We start from the raw sequence: 13,706 nt of genomic DNA, 5'->3' as shown, positions 1-13,706 counted from the left end.
GTGACTTAGTGTCATGTCTATTTACCCTGTTACATGCATGCATGTTAAAATTAAACTTGTGCATTACACTTCTAGCACGCTATTTTGGTTATATATACCTAGTATTGTAGGAAACTAAAACATACAACTCAATTGTTTTCTTTAGAAGAGAGAAATAGAAAGTAGAATAATCTTAGTGAAAGTCATGGGTGAATTAAATCCTAGAGTAATGAACACAATGCAATTTTGTAGGGTCACCATGAATGTTGTGGAGGCCAAGGTCCAAATGAACAAGGTGTTTTCTTGCATAGAAAGATGATGTTTTGGTGGTTTACACTCTTCCAATGACATCTTCTTTTAAGGTTTTGGAAGAAACAGTTGAAAAAATGCATAAAGTCTTCCCCATTAAGAATACTGAAGGCAAGTACTATGTGGTTATTAGTGAATCTTCAAACCAGGTAAAGATTCATTTGAATCACATATATGGGCTACTCCAACTCAGGGAGGACAGAAAGGGGTTGAATTCCAAGGTGATAGTCTCTTTTAATTTTGAGGAGAAGATGGGACTTAGTACGGTGCAAAGTTTATGTGATGTGAAGTTGGTTATGAAATATCGTAGGGTGGTTGTTATTCAAGGGCAAGGACGGAGAACCCCCCCCCCCCCCGAAAAAAAAAGTAGGCAATTTTTATTTTTTTATTTTTGTTATAAGGTCTAAACAATAAATATAGCTAAAATTATGTATTTATTTCAATTCACAAAACTAGAGTGTGTTGACTACTGAGAATTTAATATGGACTGACAAAGTTAACTACTGAAGCACTTAAGCCATTAATTGATATTGTTATGTTTATATATATCTACATAATCTAGTCCACAAGTTTACAACAATTCAACAAATTGTTAACTTCCTATAATGCTATAAGTCTATATAACCCTACTATCATTTGAAGAAAACTATAAAAGATTAGCATTGAAATTAAAAAAATTACCTTGTTTTGTTTTTTTTTTTTTTTTTTAAAGTGAAAATTTTATTGATAATTAATGATAACGAGTTTTATACATAATTAGCAGGACAAACGTACAACAAGCTGCGTCGCAAGTCATTTCTGAATTTTTCTTTTTTGTTTTTTTATTGGGTTGAGGTGTTACACTTGTTTAAGAATTGAGACTGAGTTTACGGGTTTGTTATGGGTGATTATAATTATACAAACTGACCGGTTGGACTTTATAGTTTGAAGATTTTTCTACGCATTAGTTATATCGTAGTGGAGCTTTTCTAGGCATTAGTTATGTTCAGCTAGCTAATTTTAACTGAACATAATATTTCAATCTATTTTTAACTGAACATAGTATTTCAATCTTTTAATTGAACATGGTTACGTGGTTTATCTAATCTTTTATATGAACATTTGATTTTTTTTTCAAAATCTTTAAATTTTAGTCGAAACTGTGGTGGTCAATTTTTTTTTTCCGAAGAAAATTTATAATTAAATAATAATCCGTGAGCGTAGCGAATTCTTGAGGTTGCTTTTCTCAAGTCACCTAAAAAACCACTTACTACGTGTCAATCTATCCTGTGTCTGACCGTACCCCCAAATAACACTTCTTTTTTGTCTGACCGTACCCCCCCTCCTCTTTTCTTATTTTCTCCTATCTTCGCCTCCCAATCGTCTCTCTATTCTCGCTCTCGGATTCGCCTAAAAATTGCAGGTATTCAATCCTCCAATTTTTCCTCTATTCTCGCTCTCGTATTCACGGCTCTCTCTCTCTCTCTATTTTCAGTAGGTAAGAGATTTATTCTCGCCTCAGATTCATGACGGCTCTCTCTATTTTCAGTAGGTAAGAGATTTAAGTATATTCGTTCTCTCTCTCTATTTTCCGGTGGCAAACGTAAGATTTCAATGTTTCATTCGTGTTACATTTTTTTTGTGAAAACAAAATAGTGTTAAACTTAGGGCCAGTTCTTTATTTATCTCTCGTCGTCCGCCTTCCGTCGCAGGCGAGAACGTTGTCATTTGTCCTTGTCCCGAGTTGCCCGGGATGTTCAATGGCCATTGGCTAAAGACGAGGCTTCGTTAAGTTGGATCCTTCCCACTACTTCTATTCCCTCCATCTTCCTCCTACTACACTCACTACTAATTCCGATGATTAGGACGATGATGATGATATTACCCAACCCGCTACTACGATTCGTCAATTATGGTCTCACTATATTGCCCAAGGGCCAAGACAAATTGCTAGAGGAATTTGATGTCCTCTTGGATAAGTACACTAGTTTTTCTCTGAGAAACTCACGCTACGAAACGGAGGAGGCCAAAGTGTTGGATGATTGGGTTAATGGGCAATGGATATCTCCGGTTGAACCGAGCAAGTCACCGGAGAAGAAGGAGATGTTAAAGGATACGCCCATCGCTTCTTGGACTACATTGGCCCCTAATGTCGAGGATTATAGCAGTTGCATGGCGGGGGATTGCTGGCTCTGGCTCCATGATTGAAGGCATTTTGTGGTGTGGCGACTTAACCGGCCGATAGGTTGAAGTGGGGAAATGAATTCTTCAGAGGTCTATAAATACTGTTCTACCGGATGGAGCTCAGGCCATCCACTTTGAGGAGGATCAAAAGGTCTAGTATTCACTTAACCTTTCTTCTTCTTCTTTCAAGTATTATTGTTTGTTTACAACTGACTTCTTATATACCATCTACACCGTTTTCAATTTAGTATCATATCATTCACGCCACTTGTCACCAAATGACTCTCACCGCAATGGGGTAAAGAGGATCTCCAAGATGTCGAGAACGTGGCTTAAAGGAATCCTTACAGGGGTTGTCAAGGTCTCGGGCTTCTTCACCACCCAATTGTTAACTCTAAAGTAGGCAAGAAGTTCTTGATCTTCTTCCCGTGGAAATTGTTCTCGCCTCCTTGGATGGATTGAAGAAGTCAATCATACTTCCACTTGCTTACTATGATCCTTGCTGCTCTTTAATTTGAAATTGAAATTGAACATTCATTGCTCATGGCCAATTACTTCATTTGCAACATCTTCTTGTTAATCTTTGAACATTTTCCATATCCTACCTACTAGCTCTAAAACAAAAAACACGCATACACACGCAAGCCTCCAATGATATTGGTTTTTAAGAGTTGAGAACATGTAAATATATACTGCTTATAAACATTCTTTGCTTTTTGAGAATGTGTGCTTCCCAATAGCTGGTTTAGCGGCTTCTTTCCATCTTGAAAGGAGTAAAGGGGATTGACGCCGGTCAACGTTGAAAAATATCAAATGAGGTATAGCATCATCTAAGATGCACTGGGGCTGCCTTCTTTTTGTTCTATGAAAGTATGTTTTCATGAATTCTCAAGGGATGACAAAAGATCTTCTCTACTAGATTGTTTTCTTGGATGTTGAACTTTTGTCTACTAAGTGCGATAGAAATGAAATCCAAAGATGGGACACCTTTGATCATCAACCGGTTTATTCCACATATACATTTGCATTTATTGGCTACCGGTAAAAAATATGGTCTTCAAATCTTTGGCAATGATCATGAGTCTAGTGTTGGCTTAGGTTGCCGGGATGGTATTGACACAGTTGAGCTTGGGAAAGGGAACTGTTTATACCTTCTTGATTCACGCCAAAGAACCACCTCCAAACTCCAAAGGCAAAGAGTTAGTCGAAACTTTGTCAATTGTGTCTTTGAATGTTTCTACTTTTACTATAGATGAGGAATAACGTTTTGATTTGATTTGCACCTTGTGTTACAACATGCGCTTAATATGCAGAAATGAAAATTCCTAAACAAGGAAATGATCCGATGTGTTTGTTCTCAGTATAGGCGGGGTCTTTGATCTTTGTTGAAGTATTTGGAAAGAATGTCATGTCAACAACGCCAATCTGTAATAACTGACCTTGTTTCACCACGAGGTATCTCTGTCTTGAAAAACATGCCCGCACTAAGTGGCGCATTGTGTTGGGGTTGTTGAGTTATGTTGAGCTTTCAATTTTCATTGGTTTCATCGTTGGATTTGTACTAGGTGGTTTATACAAATACAACTTCCATATAATTGAGTGTGTTGCTCATGTGTTAACTTCCATGTAATTGAGGGTGTTGCTCATGTGTTTGCACTTTTGGAATGAGTTTGATGAACTCGCTTTTTTCACTTTTGTTTTGGAACTTGCTTGATTTTTAAGTTAAAAATGTAGGTAAATAGATTATTCATGGGAGGGAATACAAACGAACTTGGATAATGTTTTTCTATATTACAATGTCTCGTATTGTATGCTTTATTGAGTCTTGATAAGAATTGCGATAGGATCCGGTCTTAAGTAATGATACCAATTTGTTGCAACTATTTCCATGTGCGGGGAGCCTTTTGTTCTTGTCCCCAAGGACACTATCTTGGAGGCTCGAAAGTCTTACTTGGTAATCGACTTGTTAAAACATTCGCCCAATGAGCAAATTTTATCTCGGTTTTCATTATTTCCATTTATCTAACTCCCCTTACTTGTCTTTTGGTATCTTCAGATGTCAGAAATCACCCTGTTTTGATCCATTGCAAACGCGGCAAGGTATGTCCTATTATCATTGTTGGTAGTTATTCTTATTTTTAAGAAGAATATGGTTTCCTTTTTGACCGAATATAGAAACAAGTTCATAACCGACTATGTCTTTTACTTTCCTAGGATGAGCACAAGTGTTAATTGCTGTAGGAGTGGCTTTTGGTAATTTCCTCGAGGAGCTAAAGCAAGCAAGGAAGGCTTTTGAATTAGATGACGAGAAGCTAACTACAAAGCCAGATTGAGATTGGAAATTTAGATTCGATTCCTACTCTTTGGAGCTCTATGTGTCGACTCATATGTTGATACTTCTTATTTTCAACATTGTAATTAAGAATATCTAGACAGATGTACAAGTGTAATTGCTTCTGTGTATTTTTACCCAGACTTGTTTTTTAACATTGAACAAGTTTCTCTCTAAATTGAGCCTCTGAAATTTTTTATGCTTGCTTTGGAACAAATTGTTGAATATAAGCACACCATCTATGATTCTGCTGAAAACTTATCGCAGGAATTCTTTACCGATCCTTGAAAAGATATCTGCATAAAAAGAATTGTGAACAGCTCATGCAGGAATTCTTATGAAGTTCGAGTAGCAAGATCTCTCTTTCAATTACGGTGTTCAAGCCTACACTTCTTTGTTCAAGTACCATACTAAAATGAAACACTCCAACTTTAAGAGCTCCATTGTTACACTCGCAATATTCATTCAACATGATATACTACGCTCACGCCCCACTGCAATGCAGTATACTAGTTAAAAAAACACATAATTAACGAAATGCACTGCTCAGCTAACGCCCCACTGTAAAACGGAGTATACTAGTGTAGTATATTAGCCACAAGTGGGCATTTAATTTTACTGTAGTAGAGCCTATGTCGATTCCACGATATTTCACGGCATTATCTATATATCAGTTAAAAAAGAATCTAAATTCTAAACAAAAGAAACAGAAGAAAAAAAAAGTGGAAATGGAAGAAACAGGGGAAGTCTACAATTGCGAAATCAAACTGGTAAACTTCATTTTTCTATCAAAATTTTCATTGAATCATTTTAAGTTTCATAGTTCTTCACATTTTGAATATTTCCCAGAGAGAGAATGTTGAAAGGAGGAAAGAGAAAGTGAAGATAGGCTGTGGGGCTGGTTTTGCAGGAGACAGACCATTAGCTGCATTAAAACTACTACAAAGAGTTGAACATTTGGATTATATTGTTCTTGAATGTCTTGCTGAACGTACTCTTGCTGATCGTTATCAACTTATGCTTTCTGGTGATGTTGGTTATGATCCTCGAAGTATGTAACATGTTTATTCTATGTATTTTTATTACTGGAATGGATATTTAACATGTTTGTCGTTTCGCAGTTTCGAATGGATGTCGTTGTTGTTACCTTTGGCTTTGGAGAAAGGGACTTGTATTATTACTAACATGGGTGCAAGTAAGTTTTTATTGGACTTGTAAATGTTGTTATGCTATTATGCAATTTGCAATTTTGTTTTTCATATTCCTTGTTTGAATTATGAAGAATATAATTATTACAAAGAGGTCCTGCACACAAGTGAAATGACTCATCTTTACTGATATATACAAATTGAAATTCAAACTGTTCATTGCCATATTTCCTACGTTGTTGTCTTGATGCTTTGCTCATTGTCTTGAGGTCAATGGGGGCAAATATGTTTCATGTATCATTTTCCTTTTTTGGTGGGGGCATTGGTTCACTGTTGAGGAGTTGCTGAATAGAAATTTTATTTAAAACCATCAGAGTCTCTATATAGGGTGGTTTAATTTTATGAAGGTTTGTTAGCCAAGTGATATTCTTCCCTATTTACATGACAATGCTGAACTTCTGTCTTTACAACTCAAGTAGGGAGATGTGTTTATATAGGCACTGTCGTTTTTATGCTCAGCTACTTGCACTCTTGGATAGAGAGGATTACATAAGCAGTGTTTGGTTCTTGGAATGTGAAATTGAATTGTGCGTGCTGTGTTTTGTAAATTGTCAAAACAAACTTTAATATTCTTGCTTGTATGGAATGAAATCTATCTAAAAGAGCTTTCTGTCCATAAGAAGGGATTTTCTTTCTCTATTACTTCCTTCTCAACCCAGTCTCTCTGTCTCATGATTCTAGGAATAAAACACAGCCCCAATGTCTTAGCCTTATATAGTTTTATGTGACTTGAATGTAAACATTTGTTAAAACTTTAGGCTGAAGTCATCCGACTTCAACTTCCACTTAATTCAAGAATCATGAAATAATGGAAATAATAAATGTTTCCTGTTCTACCTTGTCAGAGACGACCCAACTAACTTTGATGAATTCCCCAAATGGCTTCTATCTTTTCTTGAGATATGTTTTTTAATTTTTCTTATGAAAGTAATGCCTCACTTGAGACTTATGTTCCTCTTTTGTTCTGCTTTGTCCATCATATTCTATGAATTGAAGTTGATCCAATTGGAGCACGGAAGAAAGTGTTGGATATTGCTAATAGCATGGGGCTTTGTATAACTGTTGCAGTGGCATTGGAGGTTGCTTTAGCAGAATCAGGTATGCTTCCTTCTTCATTGGATATGAATATATTTACGAAGTGCTTCTGGAAAGGTAAATGACATTACAGAATATTAACAAATCATGATTTTATGCAGTGTCCATAATCATAGATTAAGCTTATCTTAAATCAAATTTTATCTGTGGTTTAGTAATTTTAGTTTATTTGGCTTTGCCTTTTCTGGTTGAATTGTCCAAAAGACCAACTTATTGGTGTACTGTGGTTCGAAATCAACTTGGCATTTTTATTTTATTTTTATTTTTTTTTTCCAATTTAGTAATTTGTATTAAGAAGACTGTAGAATTACAAGAGACTGTCTTAATTATAAAATTCACAGTCAATCTCATGAAAATCTAAAATAAGTGACGTGAGGAGATTACCAACTTGAAAGCCATTAAGGTCTCCCTACGTACAAAATTGGTGCCTGAGTATCTAAAATTGTTGTATGCTTTGCTGCTTGGTCAGCAGCAAAGTTGGCTTCCCTCCAAGCTATTGTCAAGTAAATTGCCTCTTGCATCTTTCTCATCTTGGTCTAATCTCCCACGGAATCTGCGAGTTACCAAAGTTCATCTAAAGAAATGGATGTTTTCTTTAACAAATAAGTAAACCCCATTTTCAGAAATTAAAGTTTCAACAATTTAGAGGTCATGTAATTGAGAACTGTTGTTATGATGATACATGCTTTACTGAATACTCTTTTGTATGCTACGGAACACGTAATGCATTGAAGACAAAAACTAATAGATCAATCACAACGCCCATAGCTTAATGAACCTTTGGTACTCATGTTCTAAAACCCGCATGTTAATTAATTTCCTTTTAGTCACAGTATTAAGATTTTTGCAAACCTTTTGACTCTAATAGGGGTAGTTTGCTCGAGGAAGAAGATGAAGAGTTGATTTTAGAGCAATCAGTAGCCATAGGATCGAATTTTAAGATCCTGACATGCGGCAATTAGCAAATCCTGATTCAGATTTGGTCTTGAAAAATAGAGGGTATTCTAGTAATTTAAAGTTTAGAAGGGTAGATGGGTCATTTGACGCTACATGACCTTAGAGATGACCGGGGGTGGGGTGTAGTCTTAGCTGCCAAAAATATTGCTGTTGATATGATGTTCACACTCTATAGTCAGTAGAATCTGTGCTAATTTGAGGCAACTGAGAAACATTACATTGAATTGCTCCTTGTTTTATCAAGAAATTTGATTGGAACCATGTTATAAATCTTGTCACTTTGAGATGCTCACCATTTTACTAACATCTCATCCAAGTGCTTATATCATGGCATCACTGAGTATGAATTCTGTGCTTATATTGCCATGCATGCGATTATACAACAGTAAATCTTGTTCATACGGGTTTGACAGGTATGAGGTCGTTGCTTGAGAGATCATATATAATGGAAGGTGTAAGTAACTAATTTTCCTTTTACAAAATTGTTGTAATATTACTCACATGATGATGGCCCTTAGTTTTCTTCTTGCATGACAAAGTACATCAAATGTAATTTATTTATAGGGTAGGATTCGTTTCTGAAGAGTGTCAAAGTGGTTACCTGATCTTTTCATCTTCAATATTTGTTAATTTACAAACCTATCTTGTGTGTGTTTTGGGGGGGGGGGGTGTTTGTTTGTGACCAAGATATAAGATTTGTGTGGTTCATGGATTATGTCAAGTATATCTAACCCCACCCCACGCGGGATAAACCAACTGCAACATTGCCAAATACTATACCTGAATGAGCTGAAACTTCATAAAGAAAATTTTGATAGAAGTTATATGATGACGTCGTGTCTCTAAATGTCCTCAGAATTGTTTGATAAATAGATCAGACTTTCACATTGGCACCTATTGGAACCTCCAAAGCACTCACACAAAGCAAGATCCAACGTTGAGTAATTTGTAAATTTCATTGGCATTCTCTGTTGTAGTGTTATGCATAGAAGTTTGATCGAGCATTTTCTTTTACACAAACATTTGACGCTGATTTTAAAAATGAATCCTCTTACCTACCCATCCAAGTAAGATGCACTCTTTCTTTGTGATGATATTTTATTTTACAAGAATTAAGAGTCTGTATTATTCGTTTTTAAGTGGGAATAAGTCAATTCCAAGTATTGTTCATTATTTTCTCCGAGTGACACTAAGCATCTTAACTGATGAGTTTGGGATACTGTTTCAAAATTTGGACTTAACCTTTTGTGTTTGATTCATGAAGGGTGTTAGCACATATCTTGGGGCAGCTCCTATTGTTCAGTGTCTGGAGAAGTACAGACCTAACATTGTTATTACTTCTCGTGTTGCCGATGCAGCTTTGTTCTTAGCTCCGATGGTATGTGAATATTCTTCCTCTTAGTTGGATCTGTAAGATCCTTTTTCACTTTCTCTTGACATTCAAATTTTGGTATATGTGTGCTCTTACAAATTTGATTACCAAATTTAGTGATTCGCTCTAGATGGTAGCATATATTTTAATATAAGAGACGAACGGAGGAACTGGTTTTACTAAGCCAACCTTAATGCATTCTGCGAATGTTCTTGCATTATCAGAGAGAACTGTAAAAGCTATTGGTCAAGATGGAAAAAGCTTCTCTTAAGATGATTCAACTAGTGACTGGAAAAATGTCTGAAGGTTTTTGGGATATTATTTACTTGTGCATCAGAAACAAGAGTTAAAGAGAATGATAATAGTTAAATAAACAAATAAATAAATAAATAGATAAAAACATAAAGAAAGATGTATTTCAGTCATTTCAGAAAACGTATATTTAGGTGAACATTTGGTGGGCAGTCCAGATATCCTTCTGAAAGATGCAAGGTGTCTCTTTTGTTTTAGTGCGAAATAATTGAAGAATTTACGCTAGTGCCTTGCAGTAGAGGCTATCTCTGTACCATTAAATAAAATAGTAAATACTGAAAAAACTAAGGATGTCTTCAGTCTTCACAAAGAAATCTATTAACCTAATATATACCAAAATATGTGACTAAAATTTCACAAATTATTGGTCTGCAATATTTTCTTGTTTAAGAAAAGAAAATATGATTACTGAGTGAAAAAGTTGCATATGGTACGCATATGCCTGTCTTTTTCTAGGACTTGGCATATGGCACTAAGCAGTTCGTCAACTATATTTTCGTTTCCAAGAAAAGAAAATATGAATCTTAATCTAAAAGTTGCATGCACCTCTGTCTCTTGCTTAGGCTGAAACAGTTTGAATAGAATAATTGATGCATCATTAGGTTTATGAACTAGGGTGGAACTGGAATGACTTTAAGAAGTTGGCTCAAGGGTCTCTTGCTGGTCATCTTCTAGAATGTGGTTGCCAACTCACGGGTGGTTACTTCATGCATCCAGGTCCTCTTTTATATACTCATAATGAATGTCAAGAATCGTGATGGTAGTTTATCACTATATCTTGACAGTCAATTTTGCTGTAGTCTCCTTTAGTAAAAAATCGCATCTTGCTTTAATCCGTTAAGAACTTTCTGTACATTCTAATGTTGCAGGAGATAGACACCGACAAATGTCTCTCCAAAATCTTTTAGATGTATCCCTTCCGTTTGCTGAAGTTGATTTTGATGGAAAAGTGTGTGTGGCAAAGGCTGATGGCACAGGAGGGGTTATCAATTATAGTACTTGTGCAGAACAACTTCTTTATGAAGTCGGAGATCCAAGTGCATACATTACTCCAGATGTGGTAAGCTAGGTGTGCCTATTTTTATTGGTTTTGTCTTAGTGCTGAAATGAATTAATTTGACCATCTTCCTGGAAGCAGGTTATAGATGTTACAGATGTTTCCTTTGATGCATTATCGAATGACAAAGTTCTCTGTGTTGGAGCTAAACCATCTAAAGTATGCACGCCTGATAAACTTCTTCAGTTGGTCCCACAGGTAGTGTCTTGTTGAACCTTATATCTAATAAAGGACGTTATGGAGCAGAAAGCAATAGATTACTGCTGTTACTGCATCTTGGTGGCATTTCTAGTTTATATTCGTCTGAATGCTGTACAAATATTCGCTTCTTGGTTACCCTTCTAGTTATCCTATATTCTTTCTTTTCCTTTTGCTGAGCTCCTTGGAGAAAATAGATTCAGTACTTATTCTGGCTAGATTAGAAATAAAATGGGACGTTTGCACAATGCAGATAAGACTAAAAAGTATATGTGGAATTTCTCATACTGATACTTGTACACTATTGGTACATATTACACTATTTCAGTTTATGTTTATGTATTTTGTTAAAAAATTATTTTTTTGAAATTTATATTTTCCCGTTGGAGGCTTCGGAATGCTTCAGCTCCTATAACTGCTCGCTTTCAAACTGCTATTTTTCAGGATTGTGGATGGAAAGGCTGGGGAGAGATATCCTATGGAGGATATGAATGTGTAAAGCGTGCCGAAGCAGCTGAATTTCTGGTTAGTCATGTTTAATAATAAATGCATATGATGAATTATATCTATATATGCATTATTTGATGACAAGTTTGAATCGGAGTGGCAAAAACCACTGCCAAATAATCTCTGACAGTTTTTACGTTTTACAAAAGAAATTGTTTTCCAGTTTACATCAATACACATTTTGATATATAGGTTAGGTCATGGATGGAAGAATTATTTCCCAGCATCAACCGACATATTGTTTCCTATATAATTGGACTCGATAGCCTAAAGGCAACCAGCTTCAATGAGGTGAATTTAAAGGAGAGAGATAGTGAAGATATAAGGCTACACATGGATGGGTTGTTTGAGCTAAAGGAGCAAGCCGTTCACTTTGTCAAAGAGTTTACTGCTCTCTACACTAATGGACCAGCTGGTGGTGGTGGCATTAGGTAACTTTGATATATGCTTCATCCATTCCCTTCCTTTTAGAATCACTTTTTGTAATTATTTCACTTTCTGGTTTGCAGTGCTAATACTTCCAGCATTTTTCAAGTAGGGCTTGAGTTTGTTTTAGCATTCTATAGATATTTTGCATAAGTCTCTCATCAGAAGATTGTAATAGTGACATGCCGACATGGGACAACGTCATAAAAAGTTAATTAAATGTAAAAGAAAATGGGAATACCAAGATTCAAATTGTGATATTGCGACTTATGTGTGATCCAGCTTCAAATTGCACTTTTTAAACAGTTTGAAGCTCTCTTGATTTTGGAATCATAGAAAACTTGTTTGTAAAATAATTTTGCACATAAGCACAAAGGCACATTCATTTTCGGACAGTAGGCAACAACTGTTTAACTTTGAAATAAGAAGTACAAGATATACGTAATTGTGTCAATAGTGATTCAACCTGGTCCCTGCAAACTTTTGTTTTGTGCTTATAAGTTCTCTGTTTATCAAATGCAGCACAGGGCACAAAAAGGAGATTATTCTGCAGAACCATCTGGTAAGATCAACCCTTAGACCTCTTTTTTTATTTTACTGAGGGGTCAGGTGGACTTATAAAATCGTGAACACATTATGTTTGTCCAACGTCGAACTCAATTAGAAATCTCAATGAACTCGACCAGGCGATCGATTTGAAATCGGAAACTTAAATCTCTGATCATTCTCGTGATCGTGTCTGCTTAAGTACTAATACCTTATTATCTTATCCTCTAATACTGTATTGTATTACAAACTAAGAAAAATTTGATTTTCACCATGATTATGTATGCCTGACTGAAAAAGATAACTGGGGAGCGCATACATGCTTGTTTAACTTTCAAAATGTTACATGCATACCGTATAACAGTATAAATATGAACTTGACGGAAGGTCAGTCTATCTATTTCAGGTTCAACGTGGGTCTATCTTCTGGCAAACAGGAGCCCATCACACCAAATCTGGCGGTGGAAAGGAGGACCTAGGGGAAACTCAAGTCACTCGTGCACCACTGCATCATCGTATGGTACTGGAAAATGTGCAAAGTGCTAACAGAGAAGTGTCATCTCAGGTCATCAACTGTTGTCCTGCTCCATCTGGTCAGAAGATTCCTCTCTATGATGTGGCACATAGCAGGGTCGGAGATAAAGGAAATAATTTGAATTTCTCTATCATTCCTCACTATCCTCCAGATATTGAGAGGCTGAAGGTGACCATAACACCAGAATGGGTGAAGCGAGTGGTCTCACCTCTTCTAAATGCCTCCTCATTTCCTGACACGGACGCCACTGAGAAGAGAGACAATTGGATCAATGAACATGTAAAGGTAGAAATCTATGAGGCAAAAGGGATTTGTTCTCTGAATGTTGTGGTTCGGAATATTCTTGATGGTGGTGTAAACTGTTCACGTAGAATCGATCGGCATGGAAAGACCATATCTGATCTCATATTGTGCCAACAAGTTCTCCTGCCTTGGTGAAAGTTAGAGACTCGTAAAGTTGTCTTGCACTCTTGTTAGATACAGTTGTATGAACAGCAGACGATGATGATGTACTATATATATAATATATAATGATATAAACTGTGCAAAATATGAATTGATTTCGTTTATTATTCCTATGATTGTATTCTGCACGTGCATCCTTTGATATTTTTGTCAATTTGTGTCAAATGTTGTACCTAATAAGTTTTGGTGCACTTGTAGCGCATCATTCTCGTTTCGTATCCAGCAGCAATGGATGAAGAGAAACG

The 13,706-nt window shown here is 36.0% G+C and overlaps 1 protein-coding gene and 1 long non-coding RNA gene across 2 annotated transcripts; both read left to right on the top strand.

The window, feature by feature from the left end:
* The first annotated feature begins 4,366 nt into the window (after nucleotides 1–4,366).
* LOC147494977 (uncharacterized) lies at nucleotides 4,367–4,772 on the top strand. Its single transcript, XR_015197575.1, has 3 exons — nucleotides 4,367–4,405; nucleotides 4,508–4,551; nucleotides 4,666–4,772. It is a non-coding gene; the product is annotated as an uncharacterized LOC147494977 (long non-coding RNA).
* Nucleotides 4,773–5,445: 673 nt separating this feature from the next.
* Nucleotides 5,446–13,572, top strand: LOC147494976 (propionyl-CoA carboxylase). Its single transcript, XM_086569466.1, has 13 exons — nucleotides 5,446–5,553; nucleotides 5,633–5,838; nucleotides 5,905–5,978; nucleotides 6,988–7,089; nucleotides 8,457–8,497; nucleotides 9,308–9,421; nucleotides 10,330–10,444; nucleotides 10,597–10,787; nucleotides 10,866–10,982; nucleotides 11,427–11,507; nucleotides 11,682–11,920; nucleotides 12,438–12,477; nucleotides 12,868–13,572. Exons 1-13 carry the CDS (start codon nucleotides 5,512–5,514, stop codon nucleotides 13,432–13,434), a joined length of 1,929 nt encoding a protein of 642 aa, XP_086425592.1. The 5' UTR covers nucleotides 5,446–5,511; the 3' UTR covers nucleotides 13,435–13,572.
* Nucleotides 13,573–13,706: the final 134 nt, after the last annotated feature.

This window comes from Coptis chinensis, chromosome 6 (genome assembly GCF_015680905.1).
Source record: "Coptis chinensis isolate HL-2020 chromosome 6, ASM1568090v1, whole genome shotgun sequence".
Taxonomy (NCBI): domain Eukaryota; kingdom Viridiplantae; phylum Streptophyta; class Magnoliopsida; order Ranunculales; family Ranunculaceae; genus Coptis; species Coptis chinensis.
The sequence above is the reverse complement of the archived record's forward strand: the minus strand, read 5'-3'. Positions and strand labels throughout refer to the sequence as shown.